Raw genomic sequence first — 19576 nt, forward strand, 5'->3', positions numbered from 1 at the left:
CAGTAATTTGCTGTACTGAGATTCTAGTTTGCCCAGTTTTTCAGAATATGTTAGTTTTAGAGGCTGGTTCATCTGAATCTGAGAGGAAAGAAAAAGAGAAAGTTGAGTGAATGTCTTCACTTAGAAATGTAAACCCATCATAAAATGTGTCACAGAAACAAGTCTGTTGTTGTTACTGCACACACCTCGTTAAGTTTAGCTTCTTTAAGGCTCATTTGGAATTCGTCGATGGCTTTCTGAATAGTCTTGTGGCTCTCCATGTGCACCTCCACACTGGGCAGGTCAGACCCCCACTCTGCACGGTCTAGCTGTACCTTCCAGAAGAAACACAAAACAAGCATTCAACCTCTCCCCTCACTAAACCCACACTTTACTGCAGACAACCGAAGAGTCCAAGACAGAAAAAGTCTTGTCAGGCACCAGAACCTTCCAGAATATTTACCTGCATCTCATCCACCCAGCTGAGGAGGTCCTGAACAAAGTTCATGTTGACCTCCTCTTCGGTCATGTTGGGGTCTCCTAGCGACTTCCCCAGGGGTTTTCGTATCTGCATGTGCTTGAGGTGCTGGAGGGCTCCCGGGTCCATCCCCTCTCCCTCTCCCCCCACGTAGCCCTGCCCAGAGCCAGGCTGCAGACCAGGGGTGAGGCCGGGGGTGAGGCCGGAGGTAAGGCTGGAGGTGAAGGTGGACCCCGGGGTGCCCAGGCCTCCGGGGGTGAGGGCCGGGGTGAGGGCCGGGGTGAGGCTGGAGGAGAAGCCTGAGTTGAGGCTCTGGGTGATGCCTGAGATCATCATCTTGGTCTGCTCTGTGGTCAGGGTGTGGCCTTGGCTGTAGACGGAGGAACACTCACTCCTGAGGGACAGGAGGTCGTCACGAAGCCTGGAGACCCTGCAGAGTCACAAACACTGGGTGAGAGACGTCTTCCAATACAGGACTATTACACACACACACACACACAACAGTAGAGTACAACATGTTTACAAAATATCTATTCTCATTCATGCTTAGAGTTAAGCTAGGCTTATTCTCTGACAGTCAAATCCACAGTCCAAGATACAATTTGGAAGGAGAGAGTATGTTGAGTTCCTTTTCCCTGCGGAAGCTAGACCACGCTCGTTCGTGTGCCTGGCTGAGGTGACCTACCTTTGGACAAGCTGATCAGCGAAGTAGAACTTCCCGTCCAGAAGGATCTGGATGTCCAGCACCTGCTGCCTGAGCAGCGTCTCGCACTCCAGCAGGTGGCCCGCAACCTCCGCCTCGTTCTGGAACTGGATCCCCGACTCCAGGCGCTTGGCGTCCTGACAGACAAACGGACAACCTCTCAGGAAAAGACTTTTCTTTTCATCCTGAAGGCCTGAGATAATTACAGAGTGTGGAAATAATGTGGCACTTCTTTGGCAATTTGAACTATGATTACATGGCGTTTTAGAGAAGAAGTGGATTTAGGAAAAGTGTACGCTGTGCTGTTGAAACGTGTCTTACAGACTGCAGGGCGGTCCTGGCCACGGCGAGCTTGTCCTCCCCAGACACACAGTCTCTCTGGACTCTGTTGGCTACCTGCTGCAGTCTCTCCAGTCTGAAACACAGGGCGGGACACGTTAGTGCTGGACTCGTGCTCGAAACAAACTCAGCTTCAAGCACAAACCCTCTTCAAGGGCACATGCTGTCTGATCTGCTAAACTCCAAACACCGTGCTGTGCTTTGCACTGCAGGCTCAGGTGCATTCCTTCAAACCAAACTGAATTATTATACCACTCAGATACTTCAATACTACAATATACAATCTAGACCGTTAACACAAAAACAAGTAACACATAATCTGCTGAGTCAACGATACTCCAGCACTACAATATCAAATCTAGACTGTTAACACCCGAACCAGGGAGACATCATCCGTCGAGCCTTCATCCTCCGTCGTGCTCCGACTCACCGGGGTCCGTACATGGACATGCTGTTATTGAGGAACACAGGACTGCTGGAGCCCAGAGGCTCCATGGTGGGTCCAGACAGCAGGTTCTCAGCTGAGCCCAGACTGGTCAAGGTGCTGACCGAGGACAGGCTGCTGCAGTACGCCAGGTTGCTGTTCATCGTACGTCACGCCCGAAAACTACGAAACGCGCGCGAAAACTCCACTCCCCACAGCTGTCCGTCTCAAGCCTGGGGAATCTGGAGTGTGCCCAGCTTGGCTGCTTGCTCACACACGACATGTGTCCTCACCACAGTCCTTCACGCGCTGCACACACACACACACAACCATCTGGCAGAGCCTCTCCTTTATAGAGCACTACGTGTCCACACACACACACACCTGCCTCTGTGGAGGAGAACGTAAACATGAACCCACCCTTCAAGAATATGTTGCCCCGGGCGATGGCATGGTTCATGTTTGTACAGACAGCCGAGTGCAGGTTCAGGCAGTGACAGTACAGTACCATGGGCATGTAGCCTGGAAGACCGCTAATGCTTCTACCAGCCTTCACTCAGGTTCGTTATCAGTGTGATTGTGCCATGTCACTGGCCAGCAAAACACACGTTTATCTAACCAGTGGCAGCGTTTATTACCCAGGGGCTTTCCAAACAGATAGAGGCTGGATGTGAAAAACCGTTGTGTACCTGTGACCGAGTCAGATGTATACCTATATATGCAAACAAACTCATGCTTGTGCTGGGAAACATCAGTGTACATTTTGTATATTTAGTGGTCGTGTTGAAACGCGTATGCTCATTCAAGACATTCAATTCCTCTGAGACTTATCACACGTTAAAAACACACCATAAACCAAACGAGCCATGGTCTCAAATCCTTTCACACTCTGATAAGACACCTGGTGCAGACCGGTGATACAATTCCAATACCTTTGTTCCAACAAAACAACTTACTGTACTCATGAACCTATCTACTTCCAACAGCAACCGCAATGTCTACAGAACAGGTGGAATCCATGTGAAGCTTATCTATACAGAACTTCCTTCAACATTATCTCAGCCAAGTCATCCCAACAGAGCACTACAAGCAAACAAACCCACGACTGGTAAGCAACAAAGATCCTTATCAATCAGTAGCTACGGGTCACGTTGTACAGCTAAACCTATTTGAAGTGACTCAACCTAAGATCCATCTTTCATGGGGATGATTAAACACTCAGAATAGGAATATGAACCTGTGGCAGAGAAGGCACACCCCCATACTCACATAAACCAGGTAGCTAGCATGAGGTTGGGTCGGATAAGGGATCAGCTCTGAAATATGTCAGATTATTATGTTGTAAATCATGTGTGTGAGCGTGTGTGTGAGAGATTTAGTGTGTGTATGTCTGTGAGGGTGTGTGAGAGTGTGTGTGTGCAGTCTCTGTGTGTGTGTGTTAGTGTGTATGTGCAGTGTGTGTGTGTGCAGTGTGTGTGCGTGCAGTGTGTGTGCAGTGTGTGTGTGTGTGTGTATGTGCAGTGTGTGTGTGTGTATGTGCAGTGTGTGTGCGTGCAGTGTGTGCAGTGTGTGTGTGTGTGTGTGTGTGCAGTGTGTGTGCAGTGTGTGTGTGTGTATGTGCAGTGTGTGTGCAGTGTGTGTGCGTGCAGTGTGTGTGTGTGTGTGTGTGTGCAGTGTGTGTGTGTGCAGTGTGTGCAGTGTGTGTGTGTGTGTGTGTGTGTGTGTGTGTGTGTGTGTGTGTGTGTGTGTGTGCAGTGTGTGTGTGCAGTGTGTGTGCGTGCAGTGTGTGTGCAGTGTGTGTGTGTGTGTGTGTGTGCGTGCAGTGTGTGTGCTGTGTGTGTGTGTGTGTATGTGCAGTGTGTGTGCAGTGTGTGTGTGCAGTGTGTGTGTGTGTATGTGCAGTGTGTGTGCGTGCAGTGTGCGTGCAGTGTGTGTGCGTGTGTGTGTGCGTGCAGTGTGTGCTGTGTGTGTGTGCAGTGTGTGTGTGTGTATGTGCAGTGTGTGTGCGTGCAGTGTGTGTGCAGTGTGTGTGTGTGTGTGTGTGTGCGTGCAGTGTGTGTGCTGTGTGTGCAGTGTGTGTGTGTGTGTGTGCAGCAGCCTACCTGTCCACCTCAGGCCTCAGGCTCTTCTCTCTCTCCAGCATGGCCACGATCAGCTTCCCCCAGTCCTTCTCCACGTCGTTAGGGTGGGAGCCCTGGGGCAGCTGGATACGACCGAACTCTATCCACACCTGCTCCACATAACACACACACACACACCACCGCACACACACGCACACACGCACACGTGCACACGTACATAACCACAAACACAGACAGGAACACACACACAGCATCTTAGTTTGTCCCCTTCAGCTGCTTTTACAATCTGACTTGGGGCCATGGGCAGTGCACCACAGCTACGTACCTCGAGCATTTTGTAAAGATGTTTGATCCGAGACTTCTCGTTCTCTTTCAGCGGAATTTCATTCTCTTTGAACTGCTGATACTGGGTATAAAGTGCCTGGGAAGAGAAAGCAGTCAGTGAGTCCAATGTCGGCGCCACCCTCCCTGAACATCCAACACAAAATCAATACATTACATCAATACCCCTGAACCGTGCCTACAAGTCTGACGGCATCACTTCCTGTTTACTCACACTATGTCCTGGTGTACGAACCGAAGGATGGAGCATACCAAGTTCCTGTCCAGCTAGCGCCTGACTGTCGACAGCGACAGAGTAAAAGCGTCTGCTCGCTGCTAGACTCTGATAAAGTGTTCCTCTCTAATGACCAGACAGAGACGCTAGCTGTGGCTGTGAAGCCAGGGAGAGCGTGTCGATGCTCAGCCCCGGGCCCCTCGGGCCCAGCCCAGCACAACCACATTCAGCACTTTGTATTTCTAACCTGGCTCTGACAGGTATCCAACAAGATTTTTATACAGATGAATGTTTTAGTCATAGCATGTTAGCATATTCATTAGATCCTGCAAGGACTTGAGTTCTACTATGATGGCATAGTTAGAAGTGCTACTTGAGTTCCACTATGATGTCATTAGTTAGAAGTGTTACCTTGAGTTCCACTATGATGTCATTAGAAGTGTTACCTTGAGTTCCACTATGATGTCATTAGAAGTGTTACCATGAGTTCCACTATGATGTCATTAGAAGTGTTACCATGAGTTCCACTATGATGTCATTAGAAGTGTTAACTTGAGTTCCACTATGATGTCATTAGAAGTGTTACCTTGAGTTCCACTATGATGTCATTAGAAATGTTAACTTGAGTTCCACTATGATGTCATTAGAAGTGTTACCTTGAGTTCCACAGGGTTATTGGGGAAGGCCCTGTCTGCCATCACTGTGATGTTGTGTTTGATCCACTGGCTCAGGTACTTGAGCGTGTTCTGGTACTCCACCCACTTTATATCTACGTCCTGAGAAGAGGAGACTCAGATTATCTACAGATCATCGCATTTCAGTAGTACTCTGGATCAGTACATTACAGCAGGCAGTGTGTGTGTACATATATGTGATGTGTTGTTTGTGTGAGCATATGTGTGTGTGTGTGTGTATGTGTGAGCATATGTGTTTGCAAGCCTGTGTTGCATGTGTGTGTGTGTGAGAGAGAGCGTCATGTGTATGTGTGCGGGCCTGTAGCGACTCACGTTAGCGTTGATGCCGTCGCCGCCCTCAGGCACCTTGGGGAACACGTCGAACAGAGTGGACACGTACGTGATGACGGACTTCTCGTCTGGGGACTGCACGTCCATGTCTGAGGAGACGGCAAACCGTGCAACTCTTACACAACACATTACACTGCACCAAGGAAACTGTTCTAAACACATGAAATGTCATTAACTATTACACAACACATTACACTACACCAAGGAAACTGTTCTAAACACATGAAATGTCATTAACTCTTACACAACACATTACACTACATTTACATTACATTTATGCATTTAGCAGACGCTTTTATCCAAAGCGACTTCCAAGAGAGAGTTTTACAAAACTACACCATGGAAACTGTTCAAAACAAATCCCATGCCATGTCATTAACTCTTATGAAACACATTACATTTAATGTTGGAAACTGTTGTAAAACTAAATCACATTACAGTAATTAACTTACATAAAACACACTACATTTAATTTTATTAACCAGCAACAGTCATGTCTCAGCTGGTCTTCATAGAGTGCTAGTTATATTACATTACATGAAGTAAACGTGACAAGTTCTGATTTCAGACCCTAGCTCCTTGTGCATGGCTTCAGCTCTCTGACAACACAGAGATGTGAATGTGTGGAGGAATGCTCACCTGCTGGGTCAAAACCACCGCTGGAGGAATGTGTGGAGGAATGCTAACCTGCTGGGTCAAAACCACCGCTGGAGGAATGTGTGTGTGCGCATGCGTGTGTTTCTGTTTTTACTGACACATTACCAAGTTATTACCTAGCTGCCGGCTGCAAACCTCGATGCAATTGGGTGCATGTGTGGCTGTGTGTGTATGTCTGTATGTAGGTGTGTGCGTGTGTGTGTTTGTTTGTTCAACTGCTCTTGTGGGGACTAGAAATACCCTTAAAAATAGTAAAGTGAGGAGAAACGTAAGTTGCGGCAATGCTTTGTTGGTCCTGGCGTGTGTGAGAGACTCACCCTCAGGGTCCAGCAGCCTGGCCACACCCAGCTGCTCAGCCACAGTGAAGGCCTGCTCCAGGTTAGACCTGCTGCTCTGGGCCGAGACACGACCCATGTCCACTAGGTCCGGTCTGGGGGGGGGGGACGGGACAGAGAGAGAGAGAGGGAAAGGGAGAGAGAAAAGGGGAGGGAGAGACAGAGAGAGATGGAGTGGGTGGATAGGGAGAGAGAAAAAGAGATAATGAGATAGAGAAGAAAGGGAAAGAGAGAGAGTGAGACAGAGATGGAGGGGATGGAGAGAGTAAAAGAGAGGATTGAGATAGAGAAGAGAGGTAGACAGAGAGAAGGAGAGATAGAGAGGGTGAGATGGAGGCAGAAACAGAGGGAGGGAGAGAGAGAGATTAGGAAACTCAGTATTTGCAAAGGAAATTAAACCCAAACTGCTCTGACTGAGGTTTTTATTCTGGTCACCTCAGGCATGATGATTGGTCCCAGGTTTTGTTGAGGAAATCTGCTCTGTTATGTAACATATGAGCCTATGTTTATTAGCCAACTACTGGGCCAATTACTGTAGCGTTTAATTTGTTAGCTAATGTTAACAGTTTAACAACTTACAGTCGAGCTCATAGATAAATAGATTAGATAGATTAGATGCATAAATGCATAAATGCATGGATACATAGATACATAGATACATAGATACAGACAGACAGACAGACACATACATACAGATGGACAGATAGATAGATAGATAGATAGATAGATAGATAGATAGATATGACTGCTCATAGACTGCTGCACTGAGGAATAGCTTGTTTATAACCATCTACAGATGAAGACATACTTATAATGAGGGACTTATGACACGCCCCAATCTTCACTCCTAATCGCTCACTCCTAGCTCCTAACTCCTCCATCCTAAATCCTATTCCCTCCTCCTCTCCTAACTCCTAACTCCTCCTCTCTCCTCCTCCTTTCCTAACTCCTCCTCCTCTCCTACCTCCTCCTATCTCCTCACTCCTCCTCTCCTAACTCCTCCCCCTCTCCTACCTCCTCCTCCTCTCCTAACTCCTTCTCCTCTCCTAACTCCTCCTCTCCTAACTCCTCCTCCTCTCCTACCTCCTCCTCCTCTCCTAACTCCTCCTCCTCTCCTAACTCCTCCTCTCCTACCTCCTCCTATCTCCTCACTCCTCCTCCTCTCCTAACTCCTCCTCTCTCCTCTCTCCTCCTCCTCTCCCTGCATTAGCCTTGGAGCCAAGGGCAGCCAGTCCAGTCCTATAGACATACACAGCAACCGACCAGAACACATAAACCACACGTACGTCAAATGTTTGCTCATTTTTCTGTTGACTTTCCACATTCAGACTGCAAATAATGAAATGACACGAATGTTCCCCTCCAACCTCTCTTGTTCAGGAGGCAGAAGGGGGATCTGAGGGGAAGAAGGGGAGGAGGACTGGGGCTAATCACCTTCAACCTGCAGTATGGACTCTGTGTAGTTACTGAGAGGCCAAACTGTTTTGGTGTGTGATGTCACTGATGGTGCCCTACCCTTGTTTGTGTGTGATGTCACTGATGGTGCCCTACCCTTGTTTGTGTGTGATGTCACTGATGGGGCCCTACCTGTATTTGTGTGTGATGTCTCTGATGGGGCCCTACCTGTGTTTGTGTGTGATGTCACTGATGGGGCCCTACCTGTATTTGTGTGTGATGTCTCTGATGGGGCCCTACCTGTATTTGTGTGTGATGTCACTGATGGGGCCCTACCTGTATTTGTGTGTGATGTCACTGATGGGGCCCTACCTGTATTTGTGTGTGATGTCACTGATGGGGCCCTACCTGTATTTGTGTGTGATGTCACTGATGGGGCCCTACCTGTATTTGTGTATGATGGCGTTGAAGAGGCGCCCGTCCCTCCAGGAGGAGGTGAAGTTGTCGCAGCGTACGCCGACGTAGCCCTCGCTCATCTGCCGGGTCCACAGCAGCAGCCGCTCCTTGGCCGTCATGTCCTCCGACTCCCCACACACGTGGATCTCAGAGATCTGGGGGGAGGCGCAGCATGAGCTGAGGCACACTACACACATGAACAACATGTTAACCACACAGGCACAGACATGTACAGCACCCATCACAGATCTGGTGTGATAACAACATGAGGAATGTGAGACACGAAAGACGATTACAAGAACTGTTAAGAACTTCACACACACACACAAACACACACCTCTGCCAGGAGGTGAGATCATAGACAGGGCCAAGCCAACAGTTCAACACCAATGTGCATTATGTCAAGTGAATAACATGATATTGTATATAGTGAGATAGCCTCTAGTCAGCACACAGAATGTTGCTTTGATAGAACAACTGTGAAAGACATGTTAATGAGAACATCAACCAACACACAGTCAACAGACATGGGCCTTTGAGATCGAAAGGATTGAAAACATAACAGGTACTCTGACAGGCATTATGACAGAAACAAACAGCTGTCTCACTATACTGCGCCAAACCAACCACATCAGACAGCTGTTCTCACTAGACTGGGCCAGACCAACCACGTCAGACAGCTGTTCTCACTAGACTGGGCCAGACCAACCACGTCAGACAGCTGTTCTCACTACACTGGGCCAGACCAACCACGTCAGACAGCTGTTCTCACTACACTGGGCCAGACCAACCACGTCAGACAGCTGTTCTGACTACACTGGGCCAGACCAACCACGTCAGACAGCTGTTCTCACTACACTGGGCCAGACCAACCACGTCAGACAGCTGTTCTCACTACACTGGGCCAGACCAACCACGTCAGACAGCTGTTCTGACTACACTGGGCCAGACCAACCACGTCAGACAGCTGTTCTCACTACACTGGGCCAGACCAACCACGTCAGACAGCTGTTCTGACTACACTGGGCCAGACCAACCACGTCAGGCAGCTGTTCTCACTACACTGGGCCAGACCAACCACGTCAGGCAGCTGTTCTCACTACACTGGGCCAGACCAACCACGTAAGACAGGTGTGTGTGGTGTTCAGCATTGTAATACATGGAATGGGACATCAAAAGAATCAGCATGGCTTAACAAGTACTGGTTTACAAATACATACAAACTTGACTTCTGTGGGTTATCAACTCACATCCTAAAGCAGGATCAACTTCATAGTGTTGACGGAGATGGGTGGGGTTGAGGGTTGGGGTTGCGTTTACAAATTATTGTGTGTACTAACAAAGAAGATTGTCTGACTCAACATGGACATACGTCAGGAGCCAGGGTCAGACAAGAGAAGCCACATCACTGTCAGGGCTTTGAACATCTCCAGAACCAGCAGACATTATCCAGTCTATAGGAACTCATTATTGTCAACAAAGTGTCCGTATCTTTTTTATCTTTTGTGTGTGTATGTGTGTGCGTGTGTGTGATGGTGTGTGTGTGTGTGTGCTTCCACATCCTGAGAGGGACTATTTCCGTTTCTAAGACTGAATAACTTTTTTTTTTCCACCAAGGCAAATGGCCAACGTGTCCAGTGTCCTTATTTGGTTAACTAATCACAGTTTGTTTGTGTCAGAAATGCTAGAAATGTCAACGAGGCATCCAGCTGGCAAATAATTAGCCTCCTGTTTGAGGGAGAGATGGAGCGATAACCTCCTAAACAAACACACCCACGTGGTCATGGCAACCCAGAGGGCAGTGCAGGAAGAGGTCTACGTGCCTCGTTCTGACGTAAGGCGGCTTCACCTCTCTGACCCTTGCTCCAGGGGACCTTGGAACCTCCTCTGGAAGTGCTGGCATGTTGTCATGTTCAAGGATATGTTGACTGAGTTACACTCCCAAACATCTGGCCCCAGTCGTTCAAAAAGTTTCATCTGGATCAGAATTATCTGGATTTTGAAATCCCATGTTTTGCTATCCAGGATCAGGTAATCAATCTTACTTTTGTGCTGTTTTTTCAAAGCAACATTAGATTGGATCACCCTGATCCGGATACAAACTTTTCAAGATGACCAAATTCGGATTCCCAGTGTTATAAATGGGATAGCATATAACAATGTAGGCTTCTTGCTACGTAAAGAACAGGTTCAATAGCCAGCATGGGGGTCACTTTTAAGTGTTTTGATTTGAAGAGACAGAAAAAGTCAAAATAAAACAATCCAAACAGTCAGAGCCATCATGTGACCCGCAACCAATTGAAAACAAACAAAGATACATTCTTCACAAATATAATGTGAATATTTTGAACATGTGTTTCAAAATATGAAAAAGGCTAAATGTCCAATAGTAAACAATTAAAGTCTGGAGAGACCAGCTTTTTGAAACTCAAGGATCTCAAGTCTGTCTTTCGTTTTCTGAAGTTGGGGAAGAGTGATTTGTTAATTTTCCAGACTAAAACGTTTTGAACAGCACACATAGAAGGTTTGATCCAGATCAAAACCAAGACTGAATTACCTTATCCAATCCAATTTCAGAATCTTTTTCTTTTTTATTTGAACAACCCATTTTTAAGATGTGATCCAATCCAATAGCCGAAATCCGATCAGATCACTTCTGAACTACTGGCCCCTGGTGAGTATGTTTAGTCAGCTAGAGCAAGCTACTGTATCTTGATTTCAGCTAGCATAAGTTAGCATTGATTGACCTAAGAAAAACTAACTTTGCTTGAGCTAGCATAAGTTAGCATGGATCAAGCACGCATGAATTTTACTTTTAAAGAGCTAGCGAAAGCTAGCTTTGACTGAGCTAACTAGCATGAAGCTAACTAGCATTAAGAAGCACTCAACTGTATGTCTATTACAGGACATTCAAACTCAGTGGCAGAAACATGTCTGTCACTGCTACAGTAAGGTGAACATGATCAACATGTAAATGTTATGTTCTGCTGGCAGAAAGAACTTCTTCAGTGTCTCAACCAACATGACTGCATGACTGCTGCACTGCCCAGCACTGGGGAACATGACTGCTGCACTGCCCAGCACTGGGGAACATGGCTGCTGCACTGCCCAGCACTGGGGAACATGACTGCTGCACTGCCCAGCACCGGGGAACATGACTGCTGCACTGCCCAGCACTGGGGAACATGACTGCTGCACTGCCCAGCACTGGGGAACATGACTGCTGTACTGCCCAGCACTGGGGAACATGGCTGCTGCACTGCCCAGCACTGAGGAACATGACTGCTGTACTGCCCAGCACTGGGGAACATGACTGCTGCACTACCCAGCACTGGGGAACATGACTGCTGTACTGCCCAGCACTGGGGAACATGACTGCTGCACTGCCCAGCACTGGGGAACATGACTGCTGCACTGCCCAGCACTGGGGAACATGGCTGCTGTACTGCCCAGCACTGGGGAACATGACTGCTGTACTGCCCAGCACTGGGGAACATGACTGCTGCACTGCCCAGCACTGGGGAACATGACTGCTGCACTGCCCAGCACTGGGGAACATGGCTGCTGTACTGCCCAGCACTGGGGAACATGACTGCCCAGCACTGGGGAACATGACTGCTGCACTGCCCAGCACTGGGGAACATGACATGGAAAATACGAATCAGAAATTGTAATAAGATGAGGCTTGCTTTGGGTAAAGCATGTGAAAAGTAAAGAGAGAAGAAAACATAATGATGTATATGGTCACTTGAATCATAAAAAAAAAAAAATTAAATTGCCCAGTTTATCTAAGACAACACGAGTGACACGTCTTGAGGACAAAGCTCTCCACAAACTCTGTCAGGATCTGCAATTTCCTGTTTCCAAACCGGCTTGGCAAGAGCAGTGATGACAGTGCTCATTCGAGTCCTGAGAATCTTACACCGTGTCACAGAGTATATTTAGACTTCTCCCACTGCGCTTTCAGAACTGCACATGGTGGCTCTCGCTCCCCCAGTGTGGAAACACAGTGTCACACAGACAGATCGCACAGAAACTCCAAAACAACAGTTTCCAAGAAGCGCCACTGCAATGGAATGCAGAAACACAAACGCGCGCACACACACACACGCGCAGAAACACTCAACAAAATCATACAGCGCGTATTCCTTGACGACAACAGAGAAACGCCAGGCTCCATTCTACCCTTCCTCACACATCCCCCTTCCCCAACCCCTGCTGCTCCGATGCCGGACCTCCTGTTGACTATTAATACCCCGGCTTTACCTCAGGTCTGGCGGAAGCACACATGACAGAGGCCCCGGAACCCTCCGCGTGACCCAGAGAGGCTCCTGACGCCCCGGAGCAGGTGTGCGTGTGGGCGCGTCTCGTCCGCCGGTGGACCTGGGAGCTCCAGATGATCCTGGGGAGGCTGACGGCCAGGCGGTCGTCCCCCCTCAGGGTGCGCAGGGTGTGCTCCACCGCCCCGAAGCTCACCACCCTCCTCAGCTGCTTCTGGAGCAGCCTCCTGCCCAGGAGCCCGTCCTTGGGGGCCACGTCCCTGGAGGTCCGGGTGATGCCCCGGAGCGGGGCCTGGCCGATGGGCCTGCTCCCCACGCCGGCCCCCTGCTGCTGGGACAGCCGCCCCGAGCGGAGAGCCAACCTCTGTCCCAGCGGAGCTCTGCGGTTCACCTGCACTTCACCCACGTAGACACCGCAGCTGATGCTGCCTAGCCTGGCGCTGGGGGTCTCCTCCACCTCTGGGGGACTCTCCCCGTCAGGTCCGTCTTCCGCCCCGCTTTCGGGGCCCTGGTCTGGGCCGCGCCGGGGCTCCATGCCCCCGGAGACATCCCCGTCCTGGAGACTCTCTCCTCCACGGCTCCGCAGAGACTCCGTGGGCTGGAAGTCTCCTGACTTCCTCTTCTTCTTCCTCTGGAAGTAGCGTCGTCCTCGCAGCTCCCTGCTCTCCGGGCTCAGGGGGGCTTTGCTGGGATCAACGTAGCATTCCTCCTTGGGCCCGCGCACGCAGCCACACACGTTCCCCATGGCTGTGCCCGTCCGGCACTCACCTCCCCATGAACCGCCTCCCAACGCTCGGCTCCCTGCGCTCCGCGCCGGGACTCCGGGGGCTTTAACAGACGCGATCACTCGTGTTCCACACAGAGGGAGCCATGTTTTCTGAGGGCGGGAGGAGGGAGGGTGAGGAGGAGGGGGGAGCAGTAGAGAGAGAGAGTTCCTGTGGAGGCTGTGGTCACTGACCCAGTCCCTGGGGAACACAGCAGAGAAGTTCCAGACCTCTGTCTCGTCCTCGACTTCTCTCTCTCTCTCTCTGTCCAGCGCTGCCGCTCCTCTGTTTCCTGAATTCTTTCCGGGCCTCTCCTCTGTCACAGTCCTTTCTTTTCTTCTCCTTTCCTTTCCTCTTCGTTCCTCTCGGTTCCTCTCTGTTCCTCTCCTCTCTGCTCTCCCTCTGCTCTCTGGAATCTGTGTGTGACCTTTGGAGTGTGTGCCAGGTCGAGGCTAATCCAACCCAAACACCATAAACACAGACAGCAGCACAGCAGTCAGAGGGACAGCCCACACTGCTTCACCTCCCAGCTGATACAAGGAGGGAGGGAGAGAGAGAGAGAGAGAGAGAGAGAGAGAGAGAGAGAGAGAGAGAGAGAGAGAGAGAGAGAGAGAGAGGGAGAGGGAGGCTGAGAGATGCAGAGGGAGGAAAAGAGAGAGGAAGAGAATGAGAGAAAATGAGAGAGAGGAAGAGAATGAGGGAAAATGAAAGTGAGAGGGAGAGAATGACAGAGAAATTGAAAGAGAGAGGGAGAGAACGAGGGAGAGAGAAATCTGAGGCAGTCCTGAAGCCTGGTTGTCTTCGTCTGAAGTGTAAACACAACCACCTGCAGGACCCCTCCTGATGTTAGGTTTCCTCAAATGTGCCTGTCTGTATCTAGGACGTGTCTAGGAGGGTGGGACAGGGTGCGGGGGGAGGGGACCAGACTCCCCAGCTGATAGTCCATGACAGCCACAGCCGGCGGTGACAATCCCCTCGTATGAAAAAACTTTGCTCAGCAAGTTTGTCAGCTCCGACAGGACAGAGAGAGAGACAGCGGCGAGCGAGAGAGGGAGCAGAGAGAGGTGGAGAGAGTGCCCTGCCTACCAGAGGGGCTTTAAAAACACCAGGCCAGCATGGCAGGACAAAGAGACCAGAGACACGTCAACTCACCACTACAAAAGAGCTGCTTTCACTTGTGTTATTAATGAAGCAGCCCAGCCCACTCTGCGGCTCCAGTCCAACGCTTTAAATCAACATGATTATCCTGACGCGTCACCAGAACAGTTCCCACTCAGACGAACCCTCGTTCACCCGGAAGTGACACCATAACCAACCGATAGACTGTGCCTCCTGTGCTTACAACTGGCTGAATGACTTTGTGCGATGACCACATTATCGTTGAACAACTGCCAGCTCATTAGATATGGGACCTTAAGTTCAGTTGGCACAGGCCTTGTGGTGTATGAAATAGTGAAAATCATGTCCCCACACAGCCCTCCTAAATATAACTGCAGTGCCACGCTGCCGCAGCGGCAGGGCTCCGGTGACATTTCCCCTGAAGGTTAGACGGGTGATCTGGAGCGCACGTACACCTGCAGCCCACAGGAAGGAACTGAGGATGGGCACAGCTCACGGGCACAGCTCAGGGGCACAGCTCAGGGGCACAGCTCAGGGGCACAGCTCAGGGGCACAGCTCAGGGGTACAGCTCAGGGGCACAGCTCAGGGGTACAGCTCACGGGCACAGCTCAGGGGCACAGCTCAGGGGCACAGCTCAGGGGCACAGCTCAGGGGCACAGCTCAGGGGTACAGATCAAGGGCACAGCTCAGGGGTACAGATCAGGGGCACAGCTCAGGGGTACAGATCAGGGGCACAGCTCAGGGGTACAGCTCAGGGGCACAGCTCAGGGGCACAGCTCAGGGGCACAGCTCAGGGGCACAGCTCAGGGGTACAGATCAAGGGCACAGCTCAGGGGTACAGATCAGGGGCACAGCTCAGGGGTACAGATCAGGGGCACAGCTCAGGGGTACAGATCAGGGGCACAGCTCAGGGGCACAGCTCAGGGGTACAGATCAGGGGCACAGCTCAGGGGTACAGCTCAGGGGCACAGCTCAGGGGTACAGATCAGGGGCACAGCTCAGGGGTACAGCTCAGGGGTACAGCTCAGGGGTACAGCTCAGGGGCACAGCTCAGGGGTACAGCTCAGGGGTACAGCTCAGGGGTACAGCTCAGGGGCACAGCTCAGGGGTACAGCTCAGGGGTACAGCTCAGGGGCACAGCTCAGGGGCACAGTTCAGGGATATAGCTCCATGATGGATATAGCATTAGACTGAAGATGAAGAGGTCCGAGGTTGAAATAGCCCACCCTCAAAGTATCTTTGGATAAGGATGTCCCTTAATGCCAGCCCCTGTCCTGTCCCCTGTCCTGTCCCCTGTCCTGTCCCCTGCCCTGTCCCCTGTCCTGTCCCCTGTCCTGCCCCCTGCCCTGTCCCCTGGCCTGCCCTGTCCCCTGTCCTGTCCCCTGCCCTGTCCCCTGGCCTGTCCCCTGGCCTGTCCTGTCCCCTGCCCTGTCCCCTGCCCTGTCCCCTGCCCTGTCCCCTGTCCTGTCCCCTGCCCTGTCCCCTGTCCTGTCCCCTGTCCTGCCCCCTGCCCTGTCCCCTGGCCTGCCCTGTCCCCTGTCCTGTCCCCTGCCCTGTCCCCTGGCCTGTCCCCTGGCCTGTCCTGTCCCCTGGCCTGTCCCCTGGCCTGTCCCCTGCCCTGTCCCCTGGCCTGTCCCCTGTCCTGTCCCCTGTCCTGTCCCCTGCCCTGTCCTGTCCCCTGCCCTGTCCCCTGTCCTGTCCCCTGTCCTGTCCCCTGCCCTGTCCCCTGCCCTGTCCCCTGTCCTGTCCCCTGCCCTGTCCCCTGCCCTGTCCCCTGGCCTGTCCCCTGCCCTGTCCCCTGGCCTGCCCTGTCCTGTCCCCTGTCCTGTCCCCTGGCCTGTCCCCTGTCCTGTCCCCTGTCCCCTGCCCTGGCCTGTCCCCTGTCCTGTCCCCTGTCCTGTCCCCTGGCCTGTCCCCTGTCCTGTCCCCTGTCCCCTGTCCCCTGCCCAGTCCCCTGTCCTGTCCTGTCCCCTGCCCTGTCCCCTGGCCTGTCCCCTGTCCTGTCCTGTCCCCTGCCCTGTCCCCTGGCCTGTCCCCTGTCCTGTCCCCTGCCCTGTCCCCTGTCCCCTGTCCTGTCCCCTGCCCTGTCCCCTGGCCTGTCCCCTGTCCTGTCCTGTCCCCTGCCCTGTCCCCTGGCCTGTCCCCTGTCCTGTCCCCTGCCCTGTCCCCTGTCCACCCTCCTGTAGTCAGGAGTGTGAGAGTGTGCTCTCTGTGCAGGTAAACACACCTGGAGGCCTGTGTTTGTAAGGATCTGAGTAGGCCACAACACGTGCACAACCTTGCATAACCAATGTCTGTACCTGTTCCACAACAGTCATCTTCCTCTGATTTTAAGTGAAGTACTAACTCCACTCATTTAGTCACCAGTTTATACGCCGGCCAATCGAACAACAGAAGGCTGTGGAGGTGTGTCAGGTTCCTGCCTGGTGACCTGAGAACATCTGGTGTCAGCAGGGCAGCAGCGTGTACTCTGATTGGCTCCCTGTTCTTGGAGGTGTTCCGCGAGATCCTCAACACGGCAGGGTTCAACGCTGCTTCATCACACCCTGTCACACAGCTCCCCTGAGCACCCTGTCACACAGCTCCCCTGAGCACCCTGTCACACAGCTCCCCTGAGCACCCTGTCGCACAGCTCCCCTGAGCACCCTGTCGCACAGCTCCCCTGAGCACCCTGTCACACAGCTCCCCTGAGCACCCTGTCACACAGCTCCCCTGAACACCCTGTCACACAGCTCCCCTGAGCACCCTGGGAGCCTGGACCCAGGCAGAGTCAACACAGAGCCACAGAGACAGAGGGAGAGAGGGAGAGAGAGAGAGAGAGAGAGAGAGAGAGAGAGAGAGAGAGATAAAGAGAGAGAGAGAGAGAGAGAGAGAGAGAGAGAGAGAGAGAGAGAGAGAGAGAGAGAGAGAGAGAGAGAGAGAGAGAGAGAAAAAGAGAGATACCATAGGGAGGGAGGCATGCAGGGACAAATTCATGAGAGAAGGAGAAGAGAGGAGGCAAGCAGAGACAGATTCAGAGAGAGGGAGAGGGACAGAGAGGGATGGAACGGAGGAGAGGGAGGGACAGAGAGAGGGGGGGAAAGAGAGGGGGAATGCCCGACAGCATGTGTGAGACTGACATGGACAGGTGTGGGCACAGCCAACCCAAGCTACCTGTCAGCATGGTTTATGGCAGCAAGCATAATGAAATACCTTCTCTAATTCGTTCTTTTCCCCAAAAAGACACTGATGATTCGTTTTTCTTAAATGATTCATGGCGTTACGTGATGACATGGAAGTGGGCTTTGAGGATTATAAAGAGGGTCATGGCCGGGGCAACCCTCTTCTGCTGAGGCAGAGTTCACCTTCTGCTCTCAGTCCACAGTACTGGAAAACCTTCCTTATCTCTCTGTCTCTGTTTCTCTCTGTGACCAGTCTGCAGGTCAGAGACCCAAAGAGACCTGGACTAGTAGCTACATTCCCCACCCAGACTGTAACCCAGTCAAGCCTGTATGGTAGAACGAGCCAGAAACATCAATAATCCATAGCTCGGAAAGAGGGAGAGAGAGAGAGAGAGAGAGAGAGAGAGAGAGAGAGAGAGAGAGAGAGAGAGAGAGAGAGAGAGAGAGAGAGAGAGAGAGAGAGAGGTGAGAGAGAGGTGAGAGAGAAACAGAAAGACCAGAGAGAAATTCATTAGGCCGAGAGAGTGAAACAGAGCAGGGTGAGAGAGACAGACAAAGATATATATATATATATATATATATAGAGAGAGAGAGAGAGAGAGAGAGAGAGAGAGAGAGAGAGAGAGAGAGAGAGAGAGAGAGAGAGGCCTGGTGAATGCAACACTGGATCCAGCTGCCACTGTAAAAGTTCCAGTCACCTTGGTGCATATGTGTGTGTGTGAGAGTGTCTGTGTGTGTGTGTGTATGTGAGTGTCTGTTTGTGTGTGTGTGGTACTCTGAGCTCTTCCAGGTTACTTGTCTCCTTCTATGTAGTATCTGTGTGTGTGTGTGTGTGTGTGTGTGTGTGTGTGTGTGTGTGTGTGTGTGTGTGTGTGTGTGTGTGTGTGTGTGTGTGTGTGTGTGTGTGTGAAGCAGAGATGCAGGCTGGGGTCTCTCTACACTGCCAGGACCTCTAGTGGTGGCGAAGGGGAACTGCAGCCAGCGAACTGAGGCTGACTTGGCCAGGGATTCAGATTGAGACAAATCTCAACCATGGTTACATAACATAATCCACAAAATGTATACCCACATCAGCTTACACAGCACGCTAGCTCCTCAATCAGGATCTGGTCAACGTAGAATAGACAAACCTTCAAAACTATTCTGACAAACAAAATACATGATTGAGCTGTGAGTGAACACATACACCATAGCTTCTACTTGTTCTCACACACACACATACACACACACACACACATGTACATACACACACACATGTACATACACACACACATGTACATACACACACAAACATATTTGTCTCTGACCTGAAAGTGCAGTATTATGGTCCATATTAATCCCAGGGTGAGTTTGGGATTCCCATCTGTGATGTCATCATTCCTGATGTTCACCAGCTTGACCTGAGGGGAAGACACAAGGTTTGATCTAAACAACACGCCATCTTTACATACTTTGTTTGTTTGTGTTTTTATATTTATTTATTTTATGCCTCAATGTAAAGCACTTTGGCCTCCCCTGTGGTTTTTTATATGTGCTATATAAATAAAGTTGATTGATTGATTTATCACACCACAGCTTGCCACAAGGATTTGTGTTTGTGTATTGATGTACACGACTGGAAACTAGATGCATTTCTGAAACTAGATGCACTAGTTTCCGCTGCGCCTGCAGTGATGAGAGCTCCGCTATGTTAGTATAGGTTATAAGGATAGTAGAGGATATTATGTGTATTATAGGTTTAGTATACTCTATTGTTTATTATTGTGTATATTTTGGAGTTTTATTATATTATATGTTAGCTTATCATAGATGTAATCTATTTT

At 50.8% G+C, this 19576-nt stretch overlaps 1 protein-coding gene across 1 annotated transcript in view; it reads right to left on the reverse strand.

Annotated features, from left to right (window-relative positions):
- dst (dystonin) overlaps positions 1 to 19576 on the reverse strand; it is a 141118-nt gene that overhangs the window by 82605 nt on the left and 38937 nt on the right. Inside the window, 12 exon segments of the mRNA XM_067235813.1 lie at positions 1 to 78; positions 186 to 314; positions 443 to 887; positions 1143 to 1297; positions 1482 to 1575; positions 4026 to 4153; positions 4330 to 4425; positions 5217 to 5336; positions 5568 to 5674; positions 6560 to 6672; positions 8417 to 8583; positions 19061 to 19153. Of these exon segments, the coding sequence (XP_067091914.1) occupies positions 1 to 78; positions 186 to 314; positions 443 to 887; positions 1143 to 1297; positions 1482 to 1575; positions 4026 to 4153; positions 4330 to 4425; positions 5217 to 5336; positions 5568 to 5674; positions 6560 to 6672; positions 8417 to 8583; positions 19061 to 19153 (1725 nt within the window).

This window comes from Osmerus mordax, chromosome 5 (assembly GCF_038355195.1).
Source record: "Osmerus mordax isolate fOsmMor3 chromosome 5, fOsmMor3.pri, whole genome shotgun sequence".
Classification (NCBI taxonomy): Eukaryota; Metazoa; Chordata; class Actinopteri; order Osmeriformes; family Osmeridae; genus Osmerus; species Osmerus mordax.